The 27,836-nt window shown below is 37.5% G+C and overlaps 1 protein-coding gene across 1 annotated transcript in view; it reads left to right on the top strand.

The window, feature by feature from the left end:
• Positions 1–27,836, top strand: part of SLC15A1 (solute carrier family 15 member 1) — a 58,422-nt gene that overhangs the window by 22,074 nt on the left and 8,512 nt on the right. Inside the window, exons 3-18 of the mRNA XM_077807103.1 lie at positions 1,681–1,709; positions 5,789–5,873; positions 5,960–6,101; positions 8,824–8,943; positions 10,353–10,452; positions 10,740–10,830; positions 12,157–12,240; positions 14,930–15,012; positions 16,295–16,381; positions 17,935–18,024; positions 18,679–18,723; positions 18,833–18,865; positions 18,988–19,076; positions 21,450–21,531; positions 22,795–22,920; positions 26,889–27,035. Coding sequence (XP_077663229.1) covers positions 1,681–1,709; positions 5,789–5,873; positions 5,960–6,101; positions 8,824–8,943; positions 10,353–10,452; positions 10,740–10,830; positions 12,157–12,240; positions 14,930–15,012; positions 16,295–16,381; positions 17,935–18,024; positions 18,679–18,723; positions 18,833–18,865; positions 18,988–19,076; positions 21,450–21,531; positions 22,795–22,920; positions 26,889–27,035 — 1,433 coding nt within the window. The remainder of the gene's footprint in view (positions 1–1,680; positions 1,710–5,788; positions 5,874–5,959; positions 6,102–8,823; positions 8,944–10,352; positions 10,453–10,739; positions 10,831–12,156; positions 12,241–14,929; positions 15,013–16,294; positions 16,382–17,934; positions 18,025–18,678; positions 18,724–18,832; positions 18,866–18,987; positions 19,077–21,449; positions 21,532–22,794; positions 22,921–26,888; positions 27,036–27,836) is intronic.

The raw sequence follows: 27,836 nt of genomic DNA, 5'->3' as shown, positions 1-27,836 counted from the left end.
ACACATGGTGAACTATGAACTAGATGCTACTAAAGTAAGCAGAAATAGCATTTCTTTTCATAATGGCAATCTGTTATCGTTTTGTTTAGTTTGCAAACCAGGATTTCAAAGTACACATCACTGCTGAACTTGAGCTTTATCTTCAAGATATTGAACTTTAACGTAAGAAATGCTGACGTCCATTACATTTTCACATGAACATTTCTTTATCAGAGATGGCATGATGTCTGTCAGCAAAACTTACTTTGGCAAAACATGCTTCAGAGGCCTGCAGAGGTAGTGAAACCACTCTGGGCCCTGAGCACCAAGGAGTCCAGTCCAGCAAAGAATTTAAACATTTCCCACTGATTTCAGTGAGACTGCTCACATGTTTAAAGTTAGGAACATGCTTAAGTGTTTTGCTGAATCAGGCTGTAGTGCTCAGTATCTTGCAGGGTCAAGCACTATGAACTACAGAATCAAGCTGAATGGCATTTGCCTTTATCTTGTCTCTACTTCTTACTTTTGCCCTGTCTGTAAAGCAAGCTATAAAGGTAGCACACCCAGAGCTTAATTTGAAGCAGAACACTACTTTGGGGCTGTTTGATAGTTTGGTGTCAACTGGATTAGTGATGATTTTATGGTCTGAACAAGCTTTACTGTATGTGTGATGCTGTCTTGTGTTGTTCATGATTGTTTTCCATTTGAGCTATGTATGAATCTTGGGACTCCTACATTCTTGTGTATTTCTTAGCTCTCCTCATCTTACTAGTAAACTGAAATATTAGTATTTGTTCCCTGCTGGCTGAAAGCATATTTTAAATTTTTTTTTTCAGTCTGTACAAAATATCATAATTTTCTTTTTAGAACTTGTTTTCAATTTCATATTCCTTTGCACTGGACTAAGTATCCAAACAATGATGCCAAATATGAATCTGTTCCAATTACAGAAGTATTTCACTTCTCTCTATTAAACAGATAAATAAAAGGCAACCAAACTTCAAACACTAGGATGATCTGAAGTAAATTCAAATATTATGGATATTTTCCTATGTAAATACATTAAAACACCTAAGCATACAGACTGCAGCATGGCAAATATTATTCAGAGCTAATTTTTACAATGAGACTTTCTACGAATAGTAAACAATAAATTTGTGTCTCTATAGTTTCTATTTAATAGGGAGGTTGCTTTAGTATGTACTCAAACTTTGCTTAATATTTTTGTTTTCTATTTTTTTAAAATTTCTTATTCAGTTTACTGCCTGCACTTATATTTTCAAAACCCTTCCTTGTTCAAGTTTTTGTATATAGTTAATGCCTTTTAATTGATACATAACCTAAATATCTTAGAGTTTACTAATTATGGTATGGGACTTTAATTGCTCTACTATAGATACACAATACAAAAACAATTTCATTTAATTTTGAAACAAGTGTTTCAGAGTATAAAAAGCCACATATAGAGGTCTGAAAGTTTACTTACCCTGTACATACATTTTATCTGTAAAAATGCTTATGGCTAATGAATACTACCAAGTTTATAGTGAATTATTTACAGTTTAAATTAATTAAGATTATTTTTCTTAATAAGAGTATTGTGTTTATTATTTAGATAAGATTATTATGTTTTCCATTGTCTTGGTAAGAAATGTGATTTCCTAGTTTACATAAATTTGTTTCTCTCTTTTTTTTTAATAGCGAAAAATAAGACGGAAAGAAAACATGGGGTTAGTATTTATTTTTTTAACTCCGAAAAGTGTTTGATTGTTGTATTCAAGTAACATTCCCATTGTTCCTAATATAGTACATAGACATGCTGAGACAAAATCTCTGCTGATGTGAATGGACATAACCCCAACGGAAGTCAATTGAGTTGTACCCATTTACATCAGCAGAGAATCTGACTCACTGCCTTAGAGCCTGATCCAATGTCCATTGAGGTCAATGGGAGTCTTTTGACTTACTTCAGTGGGTATTAGGTCAGACCTTGACTCCCAGCCATTGCATACAACTAAATGTGAGCTAAGAAGAGCAGGGTGGTCTGTGAAGAGTCCTAGCACCTGACACTGTGTCACATTTGTTTCAGTTAAAGTGAGAATGTTTCAGTGAGACAAAGTTTTATTTATCAGCGTGTGAAAAAAAGACATATGTATTTATATACTTCATGCAGTTTGTAACCAAGTCTAACACACCTTATGGATTTGGCTTTTCTCATGCTCAAACTGACCTAAATCCGCTTCCTTTCAGCACTGCTTGAAAAAGAGTATCCAAACCTCCCCGGCCCAGACAGAGTGTGCAGACATTTATCGCTACTCCTGATTCCATTCTACTGAGATCAGAGCTCACTTTCTTTCTTTCTGAAGCTCCCAACAATATCTAATTGCAATTTCCTTTAAATCTCAATATCCAATTCAGTTATCAAAAAAGGCAAGTTTAGTGGCCAAGGATAAAAAATAAAGAGAAAATCCTGAAATAAAAATGAAGCAGAATGTAAACATAGCAAATACATTCACTACAAAAAGTGTAGCTACTGACACATAGTTATGTGATGTAGTTAAGCAGGATGAGAGCTTTACATATTAGGAAGACCTTTGTTCATCTGACTGCTCTGGTATGTCTGTAGAAGGGGTGGTCTGTCTCATTTTTCTCTTATAGAACCCTAATAAGCAAATATATTCTAATGCTCATTTGTTGAAGATTTTATGCAATGTAATACAACAAAGTTTGTCAAGAAACTGTAAAATAAAAAACAAATTGCCTAGAGTAAGTTTGAATGTATTCTTTCCCATCCGTGTGTTTTATCATTTTTTATTATTTCTCTCTCAGTTGTAATCTTTACAGGAATACTTATTTCCATGAAGCACAAGGTTTCTCACTCCCAGCGCATGGACTGCCATTACTGTATCTTCCATCAGTGTAGTCTCTTGGAAGAATGTCTCATTACCATGCAAGTGTAACCAGCTCTGAACTCAAGATCAGTGTTACAAAATGTCTCAGAACATACCCATCACTGCAGCAGATGTAATTCATAACAGTTGACAAGATACTGACTATCATACTGAGTTGTGTTTTTGTGAATGCCGTGGATTTAAATGTAGTATCACTTTAATATGATAGATAAAAGACACTAGTTTATACTTCCAATGTGGTGGACTCAATAAGTCTTTCCATATCTAGCTTCCTTAATAATTGAGCAAATTGGTGGGAATTTCATTTGAGCTATGTTTAGAAGTTCCACTATTGACCAAAGCTTCTCAATTCACTAACTGCAGGCAGGATTTCCACTTGGAACAACTTCTTTCAATTGGACCTTTTTCGGCTGTTTTTCTTTGCACTGAATTATTAACATTATTGCAATAGTCTAAATATAAAAATTACTGAAATCTCATAACATGATATCAAACAATATCAAATGCCACTTTTCAACAGCAATTAATTCCAGAAAAACTTGACCTCTGGAACAATTGATTTTTTAAACCTCAAATTAAATTATCTCTTATATTTAGCCTGCATATTAATATTGATTGCTTTTTAAAGCCACTATTTGATAATCTTTTTCACTTTAACTAACTGTAGCTGACATACACAATTATGTTAATCTGTATTCAAAGATCCTTCTGTACTTGATCTTTTGCCACAAGGATTATATGGCTTAGTATCAAGATTTCCTGTGATCCCTATACTAGCTAGCCCCACAAGACTGTATTGTCCCAGTTTAAGAAGTCTGAACTATGAAATATCCAAAACAAGTTGTAGTTTATGAAATTCTTCTCAGAAGTTAGGTAATTTCTTATTGTACACACTAAAGCTTTCCAAGATTTTTAAAAAGCAAGGTATTAATCACAGAATTGACTGAAGTCTAAGGACCAGATCCTCAGTAGGTGTAAATTAACATAGCTCCATTGAAATCAAATGAAGATTTTCTTAAGATTTCATTCTGTAAGCTGCAGAACTAATAGCACCCTGCATCTTGCAGGATCAGGCCCATAGACAGTAAGCTATGAATAGTCCTGGCATAAATATGAAAGGCCTAGCGCATTCTCCTGTTCCTTTTCTAGTTTCTCCACAGAAAACTCATTTTAAAATATAATTTGTGACACTGTTTCAGCTTTTCTATTTTCAAGGTACTGTAGCTACCTTGTAGTGTTCAGTAACAAAAGCTGTACTGCTCTGATAAATTATGATTTATAGCAGAGATGCCCACATTTTGAGACACAAAGGACTGTACTGAAAACTGGTTGGTACCTGACCATCATTCATACATGTAAATCATGTTATCAAAATTAAACAGTCATCCTATCTGCATCTACATTAAAACTCCTAGATAGATTAAGAGAAATTGCATGTTCATTGTCACCAGCAATAAAAACCTGCCGCTGATCAGTTTTGTCCTTGCCCTGTAGTTATGGCAAGAGGACAAGATGCATTCTACTGAGACATTTTCAAAGTGCCCGTCACATTAGCCTTTAGGTTCCATGTGGGATGCTTTAGGTTGTGTTTTGGCCTTGCATGGAATATACTGTCTCCTGTTCCTATAGGTTTGGATTCAAACACCTTTTGTTATCCACCTGTTTTCCATTCCCCATTGGAATCCTTTTCTCTTAATTTGGTAGATAGAAAAATTCCTATATTTATAGCTAAAAATCCAGATCTTGTATATTTTTTTCAGTTAGCCCGTATTTTAGATCTGTACTATATTTGTGGGACTGTACTGACACTGAGAAGGCCAGAGTTAAGATATGGCCCAGTAGTTTGTGAAGCTAGTGTGCTGTTGCTGCTGAGATGTAGATGTATCTGTTATGATTCATACTACTCTATTATCCTGTAGAGGTACAAAACAACATTTTAGGTGATGACACAGAGGTACTTGTCAAAGTCACAGTGAAAATATACTAGATAGCATTTCAGTTTGTGTATAAAAGAGCTTACAGGTTCCAGTTTCAGGGCAGATAAAACAATAATGATTATCGGCTCAAAAACGTTAACCATTATGCAGAGCATTTTAGCAAACAAAAGGTTTTTAAAGATCTGTGCACATATATTGGTTGTATTTGCCTAATTTTGTATTCTGTTGCTCTCACCTTAGTACTCAGCATGCAACTCAATAATTCATGAATCATCAACTCTTACGGCTTAAAAGATCCAGCATGCAAATACTCACAGTAATATACTCATGTATTTGCATGCCTAAACTTTACCTTCACTGGGTGGAAATACTGGGTTCTACAGGGCTCTTTAATCTAGTGGGAAAAGGTACACAAGAACCAATATCTGGAAGTTAAAACCAGACAAATTCAAATCAGAAATCAGGCACAAATGTTTTAACAGTGAGGGTGTTTAACCACTGGAACAAACTACCAAGGGAAGTGGAGGATTCTCTTTCTCTTCTTGATGATTTCATATCAAGACTGGTTGTCTTTCTGGAAGATTTGCTTTAGTCCAACACTAAAGGTTCATCATTTGCACCTGAAAAGAGAGCTCTAAAAATGTCACTAGATTTTAATATAAAACTGTAATTGAATAATAACAATGTTTTGCATATTTTGGGATACTAGTCAGAACTACTGTAGACATTAGAAGCCTAGCATCCCAAATATGCAATATATGAAGTTTTTATTCAATTACAGTTTTGCCTAGCTCCATTGCAGTCAATAGATCTAACTACACTGGTATGCGATAACTGACCTGTAACTGGTAACATTTGTACTGACTCGGGCTAGAATTATGGATTGTGGCCAGATAATGATCCTCTTTATACATTTCATGGCTTTGTTGGAATTCACATTGTACCATTGTTCCCCTTCAGCCAAGTTGCTTTGGTTTTCCACTCAGCATCTTCTTCATTGTCATCAATGAGTTCTGTGAAAGATTCTCCTACTATGGAATGCGAGGTAATTTCCTTTTCAATCTTCACCCACTTTTGGTTTCAGTTACTGATTATCACCTCCCTAACAGATTGTTTTGTTCCCCCTTCTAGCTGTGCTTGTTCTGTACTTCAAATTTTTTCTCCACTGGGATGATAACCTATCTACAGCCATCTACCACTCATTTGTTGCTCTGTGCTATTTGACTCCAATCCTTGGAGCAATCATTGCTGACTCCTGGCTGGGAAAGTTCATGTGAGTGCTTATTTAAAAAGAAAAACAATCAAATGAAGGCATGACTGAAAAAAACAATGACATTCCAACTGTTGCTTTAGGGAAAGAGTGTTTTAAACCACCCTCGGGATTCAAGAATACTCTGTCAGGAGCTGGTGTTCATGAATTCAGATTTGTAGAGAGGCTTCAAGTTTTAGTAGGTTTCACTCAGAACTGGAAGTGAGGAAAAGCTTGAGTCACTGACAGAAATGTTCACTGGGACAGAGAGAGTGTGAGAATGATTCAGGTAGGGCACTCACCAGGGAAGTGGGAGACCCAAGTTCTAATTCTTTTGCTGAATATTTAATTATTTATACACAGTAGAACAGCTTCAACAGGAGAGATCTGCCCCAGACTACTACATAGCCCAGTGGTTAGGACACTCACCTTGGAGTGGAAAACCCACATTCAAATTCTCTCTCTGCCTCAGGCAGAGGTTAGATTTGAACCTGGGTTTCCAAGGTCCTGGGTGGGTGTGCTAACCACTAAACTAAAGGTTATAAGGGGTGAGGGCATCTCTGTTGTCTTTGTCTTTTGTGGGGGTTTAGGTGTGCTTTGCGCATGCCTACCTGATCAGGCCCTGAAGGCAAGATAGTCCAGCAATGCATAGTTTCTGGTCCCACTGAAGCTTAGGAGTTAGTTAGGCACCAATCTTCTGGTTGGTATCAAGATTTAGTCAGCTGTGTGCATGCCCAGCCACTGAAATGTAGCTCTTTGAAGACTTTAATGGGGGAAACATAGGCATCTATAGGGTTATGTGGCAGCCAAGCAGGAGGTTGTGATTGCCCGTTGCACCTAAATGTTTGACTTAGAGGTCTAAAGTAGCACACTGTTTAAATCCCTGATCTTGCAAAGGCTTACTATGAGTTCAATTGGATTACTCCGTTGGAACCTGGAACTTGAGTCTTGGCAAGTGGCAATAATATAAAACTTTTGATTTACTTCTAAAATATGCTTTTGTGTCATTTTAAAGCAAAAAACTACACTGTAAAATTCATGAGGAAGGTTAACAGACAGGACTGTGTGGAGGTTAGCCAAAGTACTAATAATTATAGCATTAATATCATGGTGGGTCAATCCTCAAGTAACCCATCCACTGTACCTGTACACTATCTCTGTGTGGGAGTACCCTCAGAGACTTGCTCCATACTTTGTTGGACAGGGAGCTCTAGTCTGTGGAAGAGGATACATAGCATTTTTGAAATGTGCTGTACATACAAGTAAATTATACAGAACCAATTGCATTAATCAGGAGTGGCCAAACCATGGCTTGTGAGTGGTATGCGGCTCTTTTACAGTTAAAATGCAGCTCGTGGAGCCTCCGAGGTACCCTCCCATTCTCCACCTACCAGATTCAGGGGTGGGGGGAGCTCAGGACCTCTACCTTGAAGTGGGGTGCTAGGGTCGGGGTTTCTGCCCAACAGGAAGGGGTGGGGGTCTCAGGGCTTCAGCCCTGTGGGGTATGTCTGCTGGGGCTCAGGCTTCAGCAGGAGTGGGGCTGAAGCCCTGAACCCCAGCAGGTGTGCCCCAGCTCTCAAACTTATGAAGAGTGTCATGTGCAGCTCAGAGGGTAAGTAAGCTTGGCCACCCCGGCATAAATTGTCTCTCTATTGCTTATATGGTCCTCATCACTGTAGTATCTGAAGCTCCCAAATAAAGAACAGCAACAAGATTTTCTCACTGTCAGCTCAGACAAAGTCTCGCTCCTATCTGAAATGTTTTTCCCATTGTCGTTAAGACTAATACCTAAAATTATTATAACTGACAGAGATTAGAGACAAATGTAGATGTCTGTGGATTTGTACTAAGAAAACATTCAGCAAAACATTTAATCACATGATTAACTTTAATCACATGTTTAAGTCCCATTGAAGTTAAAGTAAAGAACATGTTTAAGGGCTTTGTGAAACAAGAATGGACATAAGTTTAAAGTTATGAGTTTCTTGATCACACTACAATATGCACACTCAGTTGCCCAATGCAATGGCAACAGAGAAAGTCATGTTTGGTGCTAGCAGTCAGCACTACGATCCTGATGCTAGTCTTATATTTTAGTCTTTCATAGATGAATACACTTTAATCTAAGCGAACCAGCTAATGGGCTATTCTCATTATGTGTAGTTTTCATTATTTTCCTACTTCAGTTTCAATGAAGAAAATTAGAAAACTATAAATAGTTATGTACCCAGAGCATAGGTTGAATATTGTAGGTAGAATGCATATACAATTTAAATTTCACAATATATTCCATTTAAATTTCACAATATTACTTTTTTTCCTCACTTGGTTATTAAAGAGGAAATCACTGAAGCACTGGCAGATGGTGCAATCACAATATGTTGATGTTAAATAACATGCCTGAATACACACCTTTTTTCTAATATATTTTGTCTCATTACCTTACTTTAATTTAATTAAGGAATATAATTAAATTATTTATTTTGCTTAAGAGGAGATTACTTTTAAAATAAAGTATCAAAAGTATAACTGGTATGGGATAAATTGTTTATTATTCAGGAAATGTTTTGATATATTTACAGTATCTTGTGATAAGATTCTCATAGCTATTTCATGGTGGATTTATTCATCCTGTTTATTCTAACCAATTATCTTTCTGCCTGAAACATTCTTGTGAACTAGAAAGAAATCTGAGTTAGCTGTGCAGCTAAAAAAACATATTTTCTGTCTTCTTCCTTTACAACAGGACCATTGTCTCCCTGTCCATTGTTTATACCATTGGACAGGCGGTCATGGCAGTAAGTTCCATAAATGACTTGACAGACTATAACAGGGATGGAATTCCTGATAACATTCCATTACACATGTAAGTTGCATTACACATTTCTGTCTTCCAGATTAATGCATGATGGAATAATTTAGTTCTTTAATTTACTGTACTTGTTACTTAAATTGTCTAATGATCAGCTTCTCCTTATTTACTGCTACTTTTATAAGGAAGCTGTCATATCCATGTTGTTATATGACCCCTATAATGTGGCAAAGACCACTGAAATTTATATTGATCTGCTGCTTAAAAACCTGCCCTAGAGCAGCTTGAATTTACACAATCAATTTCCCCAAGATTGCACAGTTTTAGAGAAGAGAACTTATGAAGTTAACTACTTAAACAGTTTCTCCCTTTTATTTTTATGCACCTGAAAAGTTTCACAGTATGTGTGCAAAATTCAAACCATACTGATTTCACTTAATTTAAGTGAGGCAGTCATTTACCTCAAGGCAGACCTCTTTCATTCAAACGTTATTTTAAATCTGAACTCTGTAAGAGAATGACTACAAAGGCAGACTAACTCTATATTGAGTATGAACTATACATTTTGTGAGTTTTGCTAGTCAGACTACAGATTTTCATCACTGCACAAGGTCTGTGCAAAATAGATTCTCTGAAACTGTGTAGTTAATAAAATATCTTATTTTACTTTCATCTGATTTTGGAGCTGGAATTTTAACATCTAGAAATATATTATGCAACATACGACACCATTCACTTTGCTTCATAAAACTATATCTTGATTTCCAAGGAAAGTATATCAGACGCCTGAATAAAATAGAGTATTTCTCCCAGATAAATGAGCCAAGAAAGAATATCTTAAGAACAAGCTAAAGTTCATTACTTTATCTTTGCTTTCTGGCACAGCAGAATATCATGTGCTAGAGACTGTCCTGCACTTCCAGCACAGAAAGCACAGGCCAGGATGAGCAGGGGAAAAGATGGTTTTATGCCACCTTTCTACTGCCTGCATTCTGGGCTGCTGCAGGGCCTGAAATGGCCCCGGTATAACGTAGCTCAGCCCCAAGAGCTGCTTTAACTTACTGCAGCTTTGGGTGAGCTGCCTATAGGCTCTCTGAAGTCCAGAATCCCCATAGTGCTTAGTGCTACAATTGTACCTCCATCGCTAATGCACCACCTTGTGTCCCTGGCCCCAGCATGCCCTCCAAGCTGGTGCATCTAATCGGGGCAGTGTAGGGCTGCTTAACTCAGCACTATGCTGTTCCTGCACTGGGGTAATTCTTCCAGCCCATTACATTTCCTTCAAGCCAACCCAGTGGCATATATAGACCAGAAACTGGTCAATGACATTTTTGAATGTTAGGACACAGTTAGAATTTCTTTGTTTAATGCTCTTGCTATTAGCAAGCATGGGCATTTCTCCTTGTGTGATGTTCCTTTACCTATACTAAAGTAAACCGAGTGACATTTTCCCCCTTCCCCAGTGGTCTGTCTATGATTGGTCTGATCTTAATTGCCTTTGGTACTGGTGGAATCAAGCCCTGTGTATCAGCATTTGGTGGAGATCAGTTTGAAGAGGAACAGGTAACAATATTTTTCAAACATAGTTGGACTCATATTTCATTTTTTAATAATAATAAATATACATCTTCAGATGGTGCCCATTGCTCTGGTACTTGGGTGTCCAAAAGAAGAGCTAGATACTACTACTGTGTTCTCTACAAATACATACACTGTATCATCAGTACTAATTATTGAGCTGACTCCAATCCTACATTGTAATTTAGGCCAGCAGAGTCTGATCAACATAATATTGACTAACCATGTTCTAAATTGTTCTTTTAAAATTTATTTTCTTACTCTCACTGCAGGAAAAACAAAGAAGTAAATTCTTCTCTCTATTTTATTTGTCTGTTAATGCTGGAAGTCTCCTCTCTACTATAATCACTCCAGTTCTCAGAGGTAAACTTGCACTGATGTTGTCTACAAACTGGTTAAACAGCAGAGCAAAAAGAATAAGGCAGCGGGGCTGGCTCACTTATTGGATTAGTACTGGATAAGGGTATTTTAGTTTCAGGCAATTACTTTGAGTCCACCCAGAAGTCATTACTATCTGATGGCTTATGAGACATGTTTATAGTTTCAGCTTATTTCTCATGTAGAAATGTCAGTATCGTAAAACCTCACTGTCATAGTTGATGCTAATTGGCATCTTTCTTTGCAGTCTCAGAGAGGCTAAAAGTTGAATGACCATGGAGACTGCACTACTTTCACACCTGATAGGACGGTGGGGAAGCCAGCACTGTGACTCTTTTGTAGCTCAAAGAAGGCTTTGTTCTACAGTGATATTTAACACAGCATCTTTTAAATCACCACTAAAATCACAAAAAAAGGAGAGGAAAAGAGTATCATTAGATTTCTCTTTTGTGGGGGGGAGGGAAAGGAAAGAAGAAAGGGAGCTTTTTATTCAGAGGCTTAAGGGTATTACAAAAGATGCACACATACATAATATATAGACACATACGCACTTAAAATATACAACAAATTAAGTCAAAATTTTACTACTATCAAAATGGAAGTTTTTATGTGTTCTAATTATGAAGGTCTCTGTGATTTTTTTTTAATGGAAGTGACATCCTGCTAAATATAAAGCAAATTCTAAATTACCAGTATCTGGGTTCATTCCTTAATAAACTGTACATGATTAAATATACTTGTTTTTCTGTCCTTCCTTCCTATGTTTAACTCTGATTATATAGTGTAGTGACTATTCAGACATGCACACGCATACATATGTAAGTGGAGTATGTGTTTTGCTGTATGATGGATTATAGGTTTTATTGTCATGACTTTGGAATGGCTGCTTTCTCAAGAATGGCAAAGCCACAAGTGAATTGTACAAATGATCCCAAATAAGTGTAGCTCAGACTTGGACCTTTTGATTTCTGGTATTCTATTCCAGTTCGTTGCTGTCATTTTATTATTAGTTAACACAATTTGCTATCCTTCCTAGGATAGATGGCAGATGAGCATATGAAAAAATATATGAGACCCTTCTTTGCTGATATACCATTGAAAATGCCTTCTGCGGTTTGAACAGGAAGAGTCAACCAAAGGAAGAAAGATAGGACTTTATATAATGGTTTGACTAGAAAGCTGACTAAACTGTCAGAGCAAGACAGATTAGTTGCTAGCAGGCTAGTATACTCATAGGTAAATTTTATAGCTTCAATGTTAGCTGACACTAGTATACAAAACTCCTGTCTAACACTGTTTTATTTCCTTCAGGTGAAGAATGTGGAATTCACACCAAGCAAAAGTGTTACCCACTAGCCTTTGGAGTCCCTGCTGCACTCATGGCTGTTTCATTGAGTATGTTGCATGTTTTCCATTTTATTTACTGCATAAATTATCTTTATTGTATTGGCCACTTTTTATGCGAGAAGGGCAAATAAAACTATTTGCTTAGAAATGTGGAGTTAAAGGGGGAGGCTGCCTTATTCTTTATAATCCAAAGTTCCTGAGGTAACATTTGCATTACTGCAGATTAACATCATACAGAGAAATATATATGCATGGTAGAGAGCTCCAGGTGCTGTAATTGCTTGGGTGTGCTGCTGCAGTCTAGAAAGGGAAAGTATAAATATACATTTATGTACCACTGATCAGGGGTTACATAGCATTATGGACAAGGTTCAAACTATGGCAGAAATATTAAAGTAGAAAATTGATGGAGTACATCTCCTCAGGTTACTAGTCCTGACTCCCTCACAACATCCCAAAACCTGATCGGGGGGTAAGAGAGATCTCATATTAGAGGCACAAATGAAGGGTTAGGCTTGGTACCTTTGCTCTGGAAATAGCAGTCAAATCAAAATCTGACAATTAAGGAGAAATTGTCTAATAAAAATAGTTTTACTATTAAGGGTCAAATTGTGGCCTGGCCCGCGTGGCAGTGCCAGACCTTAAGGGAGTGCAAGATGTGTCCCCATGTGCCCCTGCACCAGCTACCCACATCATGGGTGACTGCACCAGAGGAGAAGCAAGATCCACAGATCTATTACATCCCTCTTCATGCACGTGGATGGGAGTGGACAGACCCTTGTTTCCACCCCACACAATGTACATTGCTGTGCCAGCATCTCAGGGAGCCTGCTCTGTTCCTGCTATAGACCTGGTGCAGTTTACTCCCTCCCTGGAGCAGTGGGGGAACTTCCATGAGAGCAGCTCCAGAGGCAGCACAAGAACATACTGCCCCTTATCTGTGTTCATGACAAAACCTCAAATAAACCCTAAATGTTCTGCATGACACAGTTTGCTTTAGTTTATGTGGTACTATCAGGAGCATTCATGGGCAGTAAATAAATGTAAAAGCTTTAAATAAGGGAGGTTTTTCAAAGCTTTCATCAAATATCCAAAATTAAGATGAGCACAGAATAGAAATAGAATAGAAATATATTAATCAGTAATTGCAGATGCACTGGTGAAATATTGCATTGTCCTTCTGTATCTAACCATTTACTTGATTGTGAAAAACCACTGCATTTTACCAGCTGCACTGCTCAATGAGCATTGCAGTCCAAAGACCAAGGAATTCAATGTGATCAATGGCTCCATGTCTAGTTGGCAGCCGGTATCAAGTGGAGTGCCCCAAGGGTCAGTCCTGGGGCCGGTTTTGTTCAATATCTTCATAAATGATCTGGAGGATGGTGTGGATTGCACTCTCAGCAAATTTGCGGATGATACTAAACTGGGAGGAGTGGTAGATACGCTGGAGGGGAGGGATAGGATACAGAAGGACCTAGACAAATTGGAGGATTGGGCCAAAAGAAATCTGATGAGGTTCAATAAGGATAAGTGCAGGGTCCTGCACTTAGGATGGAAGAATCCAATGCACCGCTACAGACTAGGGACCGAATGGCTAGGCAGCAGTTCTGCGGAAAAGGACCTAGGGGTGACAGTGGACGAGAAGCTGGATATGAGTCAGCAGTGTGCCCTTGTTGCCAAGAAGGCCAATGGCATTTTGGGATGTATAAGTAGGGGCATAGCGAGCAGATCGAGGGATGTGATCGTTCCCCTCTATTCGACATTGGTGAGGCCTCATCTGGAGTACTGTGTCCAGTTTTGGGCCCCACACTACAAGAAGGATGTGGATAAATTGGAGAGAGTCCAGCGAAGGGCAACAAAAATGATTAGGGGTCTAGAACACATGACTTATGAGGAGAGGCTGAGGGAGCTGGGATTGTTTAGCCTGCAGAAGAGAAGAATGAGGGGGGATTTGATAGCTGCTTTCAACTACCTGAAAGGGGGCTCCAAAGAGGATGGCTCTAGACTGTTCTCAATGGTAGCAGATGACAGAACGAGGAGTAATGGTCTCAAGTTGCAGTGGGGGAGGTTTAGGTTGGATATTAGGAAAAACTTTTTCACTAAGAAGGTGGTGAAACACTGGAATGCCTTACCTAGGGAGGTGGTAGAATCTCCTTCCTTAGAGGTTTTTAAGATCAGGCTTGACAAAGCCCTGGCTGGGATGATTTAACTGGGAATTGGTCCTGCTTCGAGCAGGGGGTTGGACTAGATGACCTTCAGGGGTCCCTTCCAACCCTGATATTCTATGATTCTATGAATTATTTTGTTATAAGAAGCCTTTCAGAGTTCCATAGAGGATAAAATAGCTGCACTATCCAATACACTTGCTCTTCCAAAATTACATCTTTAATTAGAGGTTGTATTAGTAAAATACAGCAGACCCAGACCTAAGGCCCCTATGTGTTTTGTTTTGTTTTTGTCCTTACTCAGGCAAACTTCCTATCCATTGAAGACAACATATATTTGCCTGAATAAGGACTGCATAAGAATCTGTTTACAAATCTGATAAAGTATATTAGATTGATTAAAAATTAATTGAAAAAATATGTTAATAACTGTTTTATTGCTCTTTAAAATGCTGTTTCCCACTCAGGCTTGGTTTGTTTTAACCTCTTTGTCATTATATTTTGTATACTAAAGTATTTTCCTCTAGTTTCAGTCAATCCTGAAATGCTTTTCTGTTTACTCATTGTAGTAGTGTTCATACTTGGAAGCAAAATGTACAAGAAAGCTCATCCTCAAGGCAATATAATGCTCCAGGTTTCCAAATGCATTGGAGTAAGTAATGCCAGACTACCTGGAAAAGCGTGGCTGGACTTTTCAAATGGAGTTGGTCTTTATTACCTATTGATAATTTTTATGACATTCATAAACTTTGTAGGTTTCAGAGTAACAGCCGTGTTAATCTGTCTTTGCAAAAAGAAAAGGAGTACTTGTGGCACCTTAGAGACTAACCAATTTATTTGAGCATGAGCTTTCGTGAGCTACATCTCACTTCATCCAAGTGAGCTGTAGCTCACGAAAGCTCATGCTCAAATAAATTGGTTAGTCTCTAAGGTGCCACAAGTACTCCTTATAAACTTTGTAGTTTGCAAACTGTTTATTCCATTTCAGTCAGGAGTAAAATTCCACCATAATGTTGCAATTATTTCTGTCACAATTAATCTGATCTTTTGGTGTAAAAGAAGATTCTGAGTTTTTGATATTCACTCTGATTTCTATTTGTTTTTCTTAATTGAGCCTAACACACACACACATCTTAAATTATCCTGTGTTGACTTGATTTCAAATCATCCACTTTTAAACAATCCAGCTGCTAAGGTCTCTTAATTTCAGTAAATGTTAGTTACTATTATGTAATTAGTTAGTTGTATTATCATGATTCCTTGAGGCCTCAAGCAAGATCAGGGCCCAGCTGTGGCAGAGACTTCAGTGGGGCTTAATGCAGGTTCCCTCAATCCTGATCTGTAGTACCCCCCTGTTATTCCAGTCCTGCGCTCCCCACATACAGGTCTGCCAGTATAACTCTAGCACAGCTACGTAATATTTTTTGTTGGCATGAGGAATTCATTAGAAAATACATATTAATGTTTCATGTAAACAAAATTTATCCTTAAAGTGTAATTCCATTCTGAAGAATTGCTGTGTAAAACTGAAACTATCTTCTTATTTTATTAAACACTGAAAGTGTACTCTGCAAAAACCTGTGTAGACAAGGCCTCAGAGAATTGTCAGCAGCACCCAGTGTTAAGAGGCAATACCTATTTTTCTGAACTGCTTGGTTTCTTCTGATATTGGGACTGTTTTACTGAATCCACAACATATGAGACATATAGCAGAACACTTCCTTCAAGTGTTTAAAACAGTTTCATAGAAACATTCACCTTTTAATAATAATAAAAATAAATTAAAAATAAATTGAAGAATATAAATTGCTCTGAAAGAAAGTTTCTCTTATTATAATAAGTCACTTTAACCTTATAGTTACAAATATTTGTTGCGTCATGTTTAAATGGTATTCAGTGTAATTAATACAAATTTATTAATGTTCTTTTCACAGTTTGCTGTCAAAAACAGGTTTCAGCATCGCAGCAAACAATTCCCCACAAGAGAACACTGGCTGGACTGGGCTAGTGAAAAGTATGATGTAAGTATCATTTGTGTGTACACGAGCACATGTGCATGGATAGATAGATAATGCCTTCCTCCCTTTTTTCTTTTTTGTTCCATCTGCCTTGTTCACTAGTTACGCAACCCCATACCAAATACAAGGGGAGCTAATGCTGTGTCTGTCTACAGTAATCAGAAGCTAGTGCTCTAGCTAGATCTTACTGCTCTAACAAGACAGGATGGTTACCATCATGGCTTAATGTAACTTCAGATTGTCCTCCAGGTATCAGGGCTCTGTGCATGATCACATACTGCACTGAGGAAACTCTAGTGGGCTGAACATAATTATATTTCTCTCAGAACAAATACTTAAAATTACCTGGTAGCAGTTTCAATATGATACCAAGTATTTTATCTCCAATGTAGATTTTATGGCCTTAATATAAACGATCCAGCTTCAAAATACCCTTTGAATGAAAACATACAATATATATGATAACACATGTGAACAATGCACATTACACTAATGAGGATTGTAGTCAATGCCCAGTGGACTCCATGGTCATGAAATTTGTCCGCGAATCCACTCCAAGCTGCAGAATTGTGCTCCAGAATCTAAGCTTACATTAAAAAAATATAATAGGGGCAAATCCTCAGTTGGTGAAATTGTCATAGGCTCCTCAAAACCAATGACCTATAACAATTCACACAAACTGAGGTTCCTAGCCCTCATGCTTGTGAAAATAAGCTTGAAAATATGAATCAAGTGTAACCAATGCAGTAATGTGTTGCTTTGCACAGGGCCTTTATTATAATATGGCATCCCTTCACTGGTAATCCATACTGAGTTCAAACTCCTTGTCATGGCTTTTAAAGCCCTACAGCTATTCAGCCCCAATCTATGTCTCCTTTTAGGTGGCATCCCACACTCCCTGATGATTTTTCAATGGTGACACAAATCTCAACCTTCCTTCTGTCTCTTCTCTGATTCCTGCCTACATGACATCTTATACGTAGCCCCCATTCATTGAAAACGCTCCTCAGAACCACCTCATCGTTCAAATCCCTCTTAAAAATTTGTTTCTGCAACATCACCTATCAGAAATCAGATAAATAATACAAACTAACAGAAACAAAGTCTAGTTCAATGTAACCATCACATATATGTAGAGACCTTACTGAGTAACAGTGGACTTTATTTACATAACCCCCTTGTCCTTTCTTCACACACACACCTGCACACGTTTTGTCCATTTATTCCCTTCACCTTAATTTAGGCCCCAGTAGTGCAAAGACTTACACATGTGCTTAACTTTAAAGGACTGTAAATAATTCCATTGAAGTCTAAAGCACTACTCACAATCTGTAAAGTTTAGCAAGTGTTTAAGTCTTGCATGATCAGGACCTTTGTTTCTAATATGAATTAAAATATGATATGAATAGCAATAGTATGAGTAAAATATGAATAATAGTAATAGTCTTAGTCTTAGTATATATATATATATATATATATATATATATAAAAAACTTGTGGTTTAGTTGAATTTACCTATTTTTAGCAACTTTTTTATTTACTGTTCTGCACTATAGAAACGACTTATTACACAAATTAAGATGGTCTTGAAGGTGCTTTTCCTGTATATTCCTCTCCCCATGTTCTGGGCACTCTTTGATCAGCAGGTAAGGTAGAAAAAAAATGTAATTTTTTTGTAAGTACATGTACAATTATATTCAGTCATTTTGTTATGAAATCAGTGGGCAGAATTTAAATTGGTGGTAATGAAAAATGGTACTTATGAATTTCACAGTTATTCATATACTGTACCTATTAAGTTATTTTATTTATCTCTCCTATTATACACTAACTGCTTCTTGTAAAGTTTTACCTGTATGATCAATTAATATTTCAAACATATATATTACAAAATAAATCTAAGTTGACACAATGTCAGCAAAAATATTAAAGATAAAATCCTCATCTCGGTTCCAGCTCTTATATGCTGGGTAAAAAAGACCAGAGCAGCATAAAAGGCCTCTAAAAGCCCCAGTTCTGTCTGGAGGAGGATTCTCTGAGTGCAGACACTGTGGAAGACAGCCATAAAGCTGCTCTCCAAAGACCCCACTGCAAGTCCAACATTTTCCTTTAGTAGTTCAGGATCACACCTTTATCAAAGATTGACAGAGAATAGTAAGGAAGTAATCTTAAGGAAAGTTTTTGTCTTACTTTATTATTGATTCCCCACCCTCTCTATTCTTCCCTTTCTAAAAAAATTCAGAAGTAACTACAGCAGACTGCTTTATTGTAGAATTTCATTATGATTTTGCTTTATTAAGGGATCAAGATGGACATTACAAGCCACAACAATGGATGGAAACTTTGTAGGTTACTTTATCTTAAATTTTTAAAGATTTATTCACATTTAATTTGTTCTTATGCATTTTGTTAGTCTTCTAATGTTAAAATATATTTACCTTTTCTTTTTCTTAGGGAGCTATTCAGATCCAGCCAGACCAGATGCAGGTACACTAAACTACATTTGTGATATTTTTAAATACTCCCCAAAGACTTTTTTTTAAATCACTATTTAAAAAAAGACTTTGAAAAGTGCTTAACTTCTTTTTCTGGATTTTTACATCCAACAGACCGTGAACCCGATTCTGATTGTTATTATGGTCCCAGTTGTAGACACTGTGGTTTATCCTTTAATTAAAAAATGCCACATCAATTTCACGTAAGTTAATTCATATGCCTGATTTAATCTTTCAGTGTATTTTAATGATTTATCTTAAAGTGCTGTGTTGATAATATTGTGACAGAGCAAGCTTTCACTAAGATAAGGAAATCCAAGGTGTAGAACTATTAATAATGAGTTAATATAAAAAGTATTTTATGTTTCTGAACCACTTAGTTGCAATCATATATAAAGCTCTAAGAACAAAGAGAAGGAGAACCCAGCTGCAGGGGGCAAACTACAGAGTGGAGATGAAATCCTGCCCCCTTTGAAGTCAATGCCATAAATCAAACTGACTTCAAGAGAACCAGGATTTCATCCTGGTTTCTTCCTTTCTTCATTCTTTCTTTCTATTTTCTATTATAAAAAATAGACACATAGTTACTCCTATCTTGTGCGAGTATCTTTTTGCCTCAGAAGTGGAAGAAGCCAGATATACTTTCTGGTAGATCTTAGACTGCACTTTACGTTGTGAGTAGAGCTGGCCAGGAATTTTTCGATTAATCACTTTTTTGTAAAAAATGACAATTCAGTGAAAACTAAACTGTTAGCAAAGTAGGGTCAGGTCCAATAAATTTCCTGACTCAAGTAAATGTTAAGAAAAAAAGTTTGGCAATAGAGTGTCAAAATTAAAAATTTCATTTTTATGGTTCAAAATGACTACTTCTTTCAAAATTTAAACTATTTAGACTGAAAAAAAGTTGCAAAAAAGGGCAAAATCAATCAAAACAAAACAGTTTGATTGATCCAAAATGGTAAAAATTTGTTTTTTTGGTTCACGAGGATTTTTGAGATTTTAACTTTTTGTCCGGAATCAAGACAGGTAAAAATTTTGAACTCTCAGAAATATTAATGGAAGAGAAAAACCATTTCCTCATCAGCTCTAGCTGTGAGTGCTGCTATTTATACCTTCATGTAGCACGATCTGTTACTAGCAATACAGCATGGATAGGAATGCAGTTTGGAAAGATGGAAAAGGTTCATTGGCTGAAACAACTAAGGGAAAAGGGTACTTTTTTCAGCTGAGTTAGCTCAATCAAGCTGGCTTAATAGGGTTTTTAAGTGTGTTAAGTTAGCTTGATTTGAGTTAACTCAATTGAAAAAAGAACTTTCCCCCCAAGTCTAGATAATTCTATACACTATAAAATGGGTCTTCCATTTTTAGGAGTCATTCTAGGTTAAGACTCAGTGGCACGAAGACATAAAATTAGGCTAGAATTCAGCCAGATGCTCTCTCATAACTGAGTCTTAGGAAGGGGTGATCCATTATAAAGAAGCTACATGAATTTTGTTACTGGGATTTTTTAATTAATTAATTAATTAATTTTTACAGGGTTTCAAATTAAAGTTCCCTCTTTTTGGTATTTACAGTATATTCCTGAGTTCTTTCTCTGATTCTCTTGCTTTCCTCATTGAGTTTATATAAGTCTACAATCCATGTTTCTAGTACTACAACTGTAGTGTGCCCAACAAACAGTCACAACTGATGTAGGGGAATTATTGATAAATTTAGTATCAAATAAAGCAATAGTAAAAGAAATTTAAAAATCAAATTTCCTGACTGTGTACTGTTCTTTTCTGATCCATTTATTGTAGTTAGCTTTTATCCATTTATGAAAATTGTTGTGGGAATGTGAAACTCCCCTATTGCAAACCTGCTGGCCCTCCCATCCTCTTCCCACTAAGATTTTGATTACATTAGAGAGACAGAACATTTTATATTCTTTACTGGGAATGAAAATGTTACTTGGCTCCTTCATACATGGGCCCTCCACAGCCATAGTTTGATGCCATAAATAAATAGTTTGCCCTAAACTGACTTTTATTGCCATGGTACGAAATGTAATCATTGCTTAAAATGTCATTAGACCTAAAAACCATATCACTCCAAATTTTTTTTTAGTTCAGTACTTTTCAGATTTTAACATAGTAGTATATGCATAATAAGTAATCTTCCTTTTGTACAGGCCATAACTATGCACTTCTGTAGCTCTTTTTATTCTTTGCAGACTTAAATGTGTTAAGTTCCCTTTCTGAGTAAATCAGACTTTTTAGGTCAACTGTGCAAACCTAATAATTGTTCAGATGATGGCTAATCATAGAAATGAGCCATATAGATCTTGAGCAACAGATTATTAAACGGACTAGTGATGTAATTTCAAGGAGTCTAGATTTCCCTAAAGGGTAACTGGGAACTAACACTGAGATATGTAAGGCATAACAGGGTATCTTCTGTAACCATATCAGTACTCACAGGGTAATAATATACTAACAATGGTTATCTTAATGTTCTCCATAATGAAATGGAAAATCACAGCTGAGTTTTTGGATTAAAACTACTCCTAAAATTCATGTTTTTTGTTGCTATACTAGGCCCCTAAGGAAGATTACAGTTGGTATGTTTCTTGCATCTCTGGCTTTTGTTGCTGCTGCACTGGTACAAGTTCAAATTGATGTAAGTTAAGCCAAACACAACCAAATGATGATATTGCTATTTAGCTTTTTAATTACTATGCAGATTTTGGTGAGAGTGCAAATGGTCCAAACCATAGCAATTAATAATTTCTTTCTATATGAATTAACCAAGAATGTTTTTATAAAAAATAGAGGGAAGGGCACGTATTGGTATATATGTGTTATGGAATGTAATGTGATCTATGATAAAATTAATAAGCTAAACGAGTTCCTCAACAGCATATTCATATCTGTCTTTGTTATGGGTTTTTAATTGAAGTTCAGAGCTTAAAATCAGAAGACTTAATTGTTTGGTTTGTTCAGGAATTCTTTTGCATATCTGACCTTTTTGATTTGTTTTGAGTGGAGGGTAAGTGTGACACAACCCCAGAGCTATGTGATGTCACAAATTAAGAGTGAAAAGCTGTTGATTTAATGTGTGAATCCATTGGAATAGAATGAGTTTTACTTTCAACACTGCTTGTTAAAGATAAGATTAAAGGGCTAGATCTTCAGCTGGTGTAAATAGTATAGTTCCATCTTGCTTTATGAATTTCACCCAAAATGATTAGCTCCCTATAGAAATTTTTTAAAAAGATCAAAGAGCTTTTTTTTATGGTGATATATGCAGACAATTGAAAAGATGATAACATTAAAAGCTAGGTAGGGTAGTACTTGTGGGAAAGAAATTAAAATGCATATGGCTACCAAATCTCAATGCACACAGGTACAGCGGCCATTTTATCCACTAATATGGTGGCTTCTTCTTGTCAGAATAAGTGGGAAGTGAAAATGGAGCCTGGTTTCTCTCTTTGGCCAGAACACAGAGGGTCAGATACCTTCCTGCTGGAGGGTCCCACTTTTGGCTACACCCTGGTTAGTCACCGCCTGTTGTAAATGGGACAGAAGATAGGATGAAAGCGAATTCAGAAATATGGTCTGTTGTAGACTGTGAGAAAGCCTAGGAGCCCTTGATGCCTGTACCCTGAGTCCCGAAGGGTCCTGATGTTTACAGCAAACCACAGAAGGAAAATGGATAGTAGGTGTATGGGGTTGTAGAAGTCTTGCTGAGAAAAAGGAGTTCCTTTTCTTAGGCTTTCTAGTATAAAGGGTGAGGAAGCATTCAGAAACATGTCACCATATGTGTTAATTACAGGTATTTGTCGTGCAGATGTTAATTTTCTTCATAAGTACCAAGGTCATTGTGATTATACATTATATTATATTACTTACTGTTTAATTTATTTCACTCTTTTTCATCAAGAAAACTCTTCCAGATTTTCCTAAAGAAGGGCAATCCCAAATCAAAGTAATAAATTTAGGCACTGATGTTGCAAAAGTTGACTTTGGCTCCGGAGTTGAAAATGTGTCTGTGGAATCTCTGATGGCGGTAAGAAAGAGTAATGATTAGAGTTGGTAAAAAAAATTGAAACTTATTTTCTAAATTTTTCACAAGTTTTTTTTTAAAATATGTTTTGTTTACTGAAAACCTGCATTTTAATAAATGAAAAAATTGATAACCATTTCAACAATGTTTTTAATAACTTTTTAATAAATATGTTGGAGAAAAAACTCACTAATCATTTTGTAAAAAAGACAAACATTTCTACAAAGTTGACAATATTTCATGAAAAACAACAATAAACCCCCTTTTCATTAGAAAAAAAATTGGTCAGCTCTAGTGATTATTCATCACTTGTACTCTAATCTCTAAATTATATATTTATCTGATAGGGAAGTCTTTCTTCCATCAATAGGTAGCACATGAAAAGTTGCAGACTTTACCATAGTAAAATGCATTGGAATATTATATCGGCACAATATCTTAATATAGAATCCAAGAAATGTAGAGCTAGTAGGGACCTTGAGAGGACATCTAGTGAATCCCCGTGCTCTGAGGTAGGACCAAGTAAACCTAGACCATCCCTTGTCCAACCTGTTCTTAAAAACCACCAATGATGGGAATTCCTCAACCTCCCTTGGAAGCCTATTCCAATGCTTAACTATCCTTATAGTTACAAAGTTTTTCCTAATATTTAGCTTAAATCTCCCCTGCTGCAGATTAAGGTGATTACTTTTTGTCTTACCTTCAGTGGACATGGAGAACAACTGATCACTGTCCTCTTTATAATACCCTTTAACATATTTGAAAACTGTTCTCAGGGCCCCACTCAGTCTTTTTTTGCTCAAACATGCCCATTTTTAAAAAACTTTCCTCATAGGTCAGCTTTTCTAAACCTTTAATAATTTTTGTTGTGTCATCTGGACTCTCCAATTTGACAACAGCTTTCTTACCCACTAGCTACACCTTCCTAGTTTGACAGCAAAACATTGATAACTACTCTTCAGTGTGGTCTTTGTAGCAGTTTTGAAGCCACCTTATAGTAATTTCATCTAAACCACATTTTCCTAGCTTGCTTATGAGAATATCATATGGGACCATGTCAGAAGCCTCACTGAAATGAAGATATATCACATCTACTGCTTCTCACCTATCTACTAGACCAGTAAACCTGTCAAATAAGGAAATTCGGTTGGTTTGAGATGATTTGGTTTTGACAAATCTATATTGGCTATTACTTATTACCCTATTATCCTCTAGTTGGTTACAAATTGATTTTTAATAATTTGTCCCAGTATCTTTCCAAGTATTGACGTTAGGCTGACTGGTCTATAATTCCCTGTGTTTTCTTTGTTCCCCTTAAGGGCCGCCCATGTAAGGGCAGGCAAAAGAACCAGTTTGCCCTAAGCCCTCTGTTGGAGAGGGGCCCCCCAAACCACGTGGTTTTGCAACTTGGTGCACTGGGTCACAGTGCCACTCAGTTTATGCCCAGCCACTCCTCCCTCATGACAGGGGGTTGGCTGGGCCAAACGTGAGTGGTGCTGCAGTGCCATGCTTCAGATTGCAATGCTTGATGCAGGGAGCTGAGCCCAGCCCCATGAGACAGGAGCTGCTGCTACAGAGTGAGTGCAGGACAGGCTTGCTCTCCAACTCCCCTTCCCACACTGGCCTCCCTTCAGTGTTTTTGCACTGTTGGTTTAATGATTTCTGTGGCTGCAAATTTTTTGGAAGGGTGGGGGCCTCAGTTTCAGATTTTGCCCTGGGCTCCCAAAAACCTCCATGCAGCCCTGGTCCCCTTTTTAATGATAGATACTATATTTTGCCTTCTCCAGTCCTCTGGGACCTCACCCATCATCCTCCATGAGTTCTCCAAGATACTGGCTAATGGTTCTGAAATTGCTTCAGCTAGTTCCTTAAGTACCTTAGGCTGAATTTCATCAGGCCCTGGTGACTTGAATACCTCTAACTTATCTAAATATTCTTTCCCTATTTTGACTTGTATTCCTTCCCTGATGGTAACATTAATTGTGTTAAATATCTGATCACCATTAACTTTTTTAGTGACGACTGAAGCCAAATAGATACTAAACACCTCAGCCTTTTGATGTCATCTGCTATTAGCTCTGCTTTCCTGCTAAACAAATGACCAAAAAAGTTTATTAGCATGAGAAGCTGGTGAGAGTTATCAGAATTTAGTTTATGTTTTCAGGCCATCTTGCTCTTGTCATCAAACATTCTATTTCTTTCCTGCAAAAAGGGGAACACACTCCACATCCCTAACTTAGGTCATTTTTTCACTTATATAGGAGTGATATCTATGAAATAATACTTCTGGAGGGACTGGGTGATTTTAGGGTTTAGCAGTGGGATGGAGAATCTTCTACCTGTTGAGTGTCAGTTCAAATCCAGTTCAGGATAAGTCTGTGGTGAATAAAAGTTATTACCATCTGATGGCTAATGGTTGGTCTTTGTGAAATTAGTTTGTCCTCTCAGTACAGTTCTAGCTGACAAATATCCATATGCATTACTATTATTAATTTATATTACAGTAGCACTGTGAGACTTTAACTGAAGTCAGGGCCCATTGTACTTTACATACTCATAGTTAGGGCCCTATCAAATTCACAGCCATGAAAAACATGTCACAGGCCATGAAATTTGGTCTCCCCTGTGAAATCTGGCTATTGCAGGGGAGACCACATTTCACAGAGTTGGGCGGCCGGAGAGCAGTGGCTGCTGGCCAGGAGCCTAGCTCTGAAGGAAGCAGCGATGCCAGAAGCAGTGCAGACGTGAGGTGGCATGGTATGGGTGGGTTGTCACTTTGGGGGGGCCAGGGCTGGCCTTAAAGGTGGGCGAGTGAGCTATTGTGCAGGACCCCATGGTTGGGGGGTGCCATGGTCAACCTCCCCCCCCCACACACACACACAAAGCCTGCACAAGGATACTTTAATTTCTAAGCACTGGGCTCCTGCTGCTAGTCCTGGAGGGGCTAGGGAAAGACAGGACTTCTTCTTCCTCTGCATGGGCCACTCCCAAGGCTGGGTCAGACTCATTTCCGGGAACCACCATGCGTGTGGCATGGTATGGTATTGCCATCCTTCCTTTTGCTCTACTGTTGGAGGTGGTGCTGCCTTCAGAGCTGGGTGCCCGGCCAGCAGCTGCCTTCTGGCTGCCCAGCTCTGAAGGCAGCAGCACAATATCCCCGACACTAGCCCCCCCAGTATAGGAATTCACATACTTGGTTCATTTCTTCCTTCACACGACTTCAGAGTACCAAGAATTTCATTCACAGCAGTACGTGGAAGTGCTGATAATTTTCTCTCTATTTCTAAGTAAATTTGTTGCTCCCACCAGATGTTAAATTGATACAGAGGAGTGAAGTCCTCTGTTTAACCATGGTACAGGTACAGCACTAACAGAGGCAATGTAGGATTTTCCAGTGCCAATGTGCCTCGACCTTGTTCTGGAGGAAGCATTCAAGGATAGTGCAACCTCCATACCATTCAGTCTTTGGATTGTCTGCTGAGACTTTCAACAAGGATGTTAACCAATACCAGTTCTCATGGAGGTTTAGCAATGCAGAGATACTACCTTTCCCACACTCTATGAGTAGGGCCCTACCAAATTCACAATCCATTTTGGTCAATTCATTGTCATTGGATTTTAAAAATCATAAATTTAATGGCTTCAGATATTTAAATCTGAAATGTCATAATATTGTAAATGCGGGGGTCTCAACCGAAAATGGGATTGTGTGGGGGTGGAGAGGTCTGTGTGAAGAAAGAAATGAACCAAAACCATTTATGGACAAAATGATTACAGTGGTTTTTAGATGCAGAAAACTGAACAAAAATCTAAAGTGGGATTTATGAGACATGTATGAAGTACCAGAGACCATGTGCAACATACCTAATAAATTTCAGAACTCTTGAATCAGCAGGATCCTGATAAATGCATAGACAGAGTCACAGTTATGTGAATATACATGGCAAATGTTCTTTCTTTTTTTTTTATAGACAAACTATATGACATTTGACACTACTAGCTTAACAAGAATGAATATAGCCTATGGAAATCAAACCTTAAATCAGCCTCTTAATTTTCCGGGAAAAGAACGTCATACTCTCTTACTAAAAAATACAGGTGGCATCCAAACTGAATTGGTAAGCTTGTTTAATTCCTAGTTAATATACCAATCTCTTAGCTTCCAATCTGCTTAAATGGAGAGTGTTTAATTTCAAGTGAAGTTGAAAAGGCCAGCTCTGTGTGACTCCTCCTTTCCGGGAGAAAAAGTACTATGGAACTAGGGGGAACCACAGAGAGAGAGGTGGGAAGATGATATGTATTGTTGTATACCTATACCTTATGTTATATCAATGTGTAAGCAGCAAGGAAACATGTCATTTAATATATAGTTTAAACATTTCTGGATAAACATAAATCATTTTAAATGGATGGTCTTAGTTTCATGCTTCACAACAATCACATGTATTAACAAAACTCTAAATATGAGACTTGGGGGCAGGTCCGCAAAAGGGACTTATATTTAGGCCAGGTCCACACTATGGGTGCTATTGCAGCACAGCTACGATGCTGTAGCTATGCTGCTGTAACACCGTAGTTTAGATGCTTCCTACAGTGATGGCATGGGTTTTTCCACTGGTGTAGATAATCTATCTCCTTGAGCAGTGGTAGCGAGGTTGATAGAAACATTCTTCTGTTGACTTGCTCACATCTACCCGGGGGGTTAGATCGGCATAGCTACGGCAGGCAGGGATGTGAATTTTTCACACTCCTGAGTGACATAGCTATGTTGATCTAAATTTTCAGTATTGACCAGGCCTCCATGTTACAGCACCTAGCACTGAGGTATCCTGCCACCTCATGGAATCCACAGCCCTGAATTAAGCAGCACATGTCCCTATCCAGTGCATAGGGAAAGTAAGACCCAAGAAAGGGGTTCA

This window comes from Eretmochelys imbricata, chromosome 1 (genome assembly GCF_965152235.1).
Source record: "Eretmochelys imbricata isolate rEreImb1 chromosome 1, rEreImb1.hap1, whole genome shotgun sequence".
NCBI classification, from domain to species: domain Eukaryota; kingdom Metazoa; phylum Chordata; order Testudines; family Cheloniidae; genus Eretmochelys; species Eretmochelys imbricata.
The sequence above is the reverse complement of the archived record's forward strand: the minus strand, read 5'-3'. Positions and strand labels throughout refer to the sequence as shown.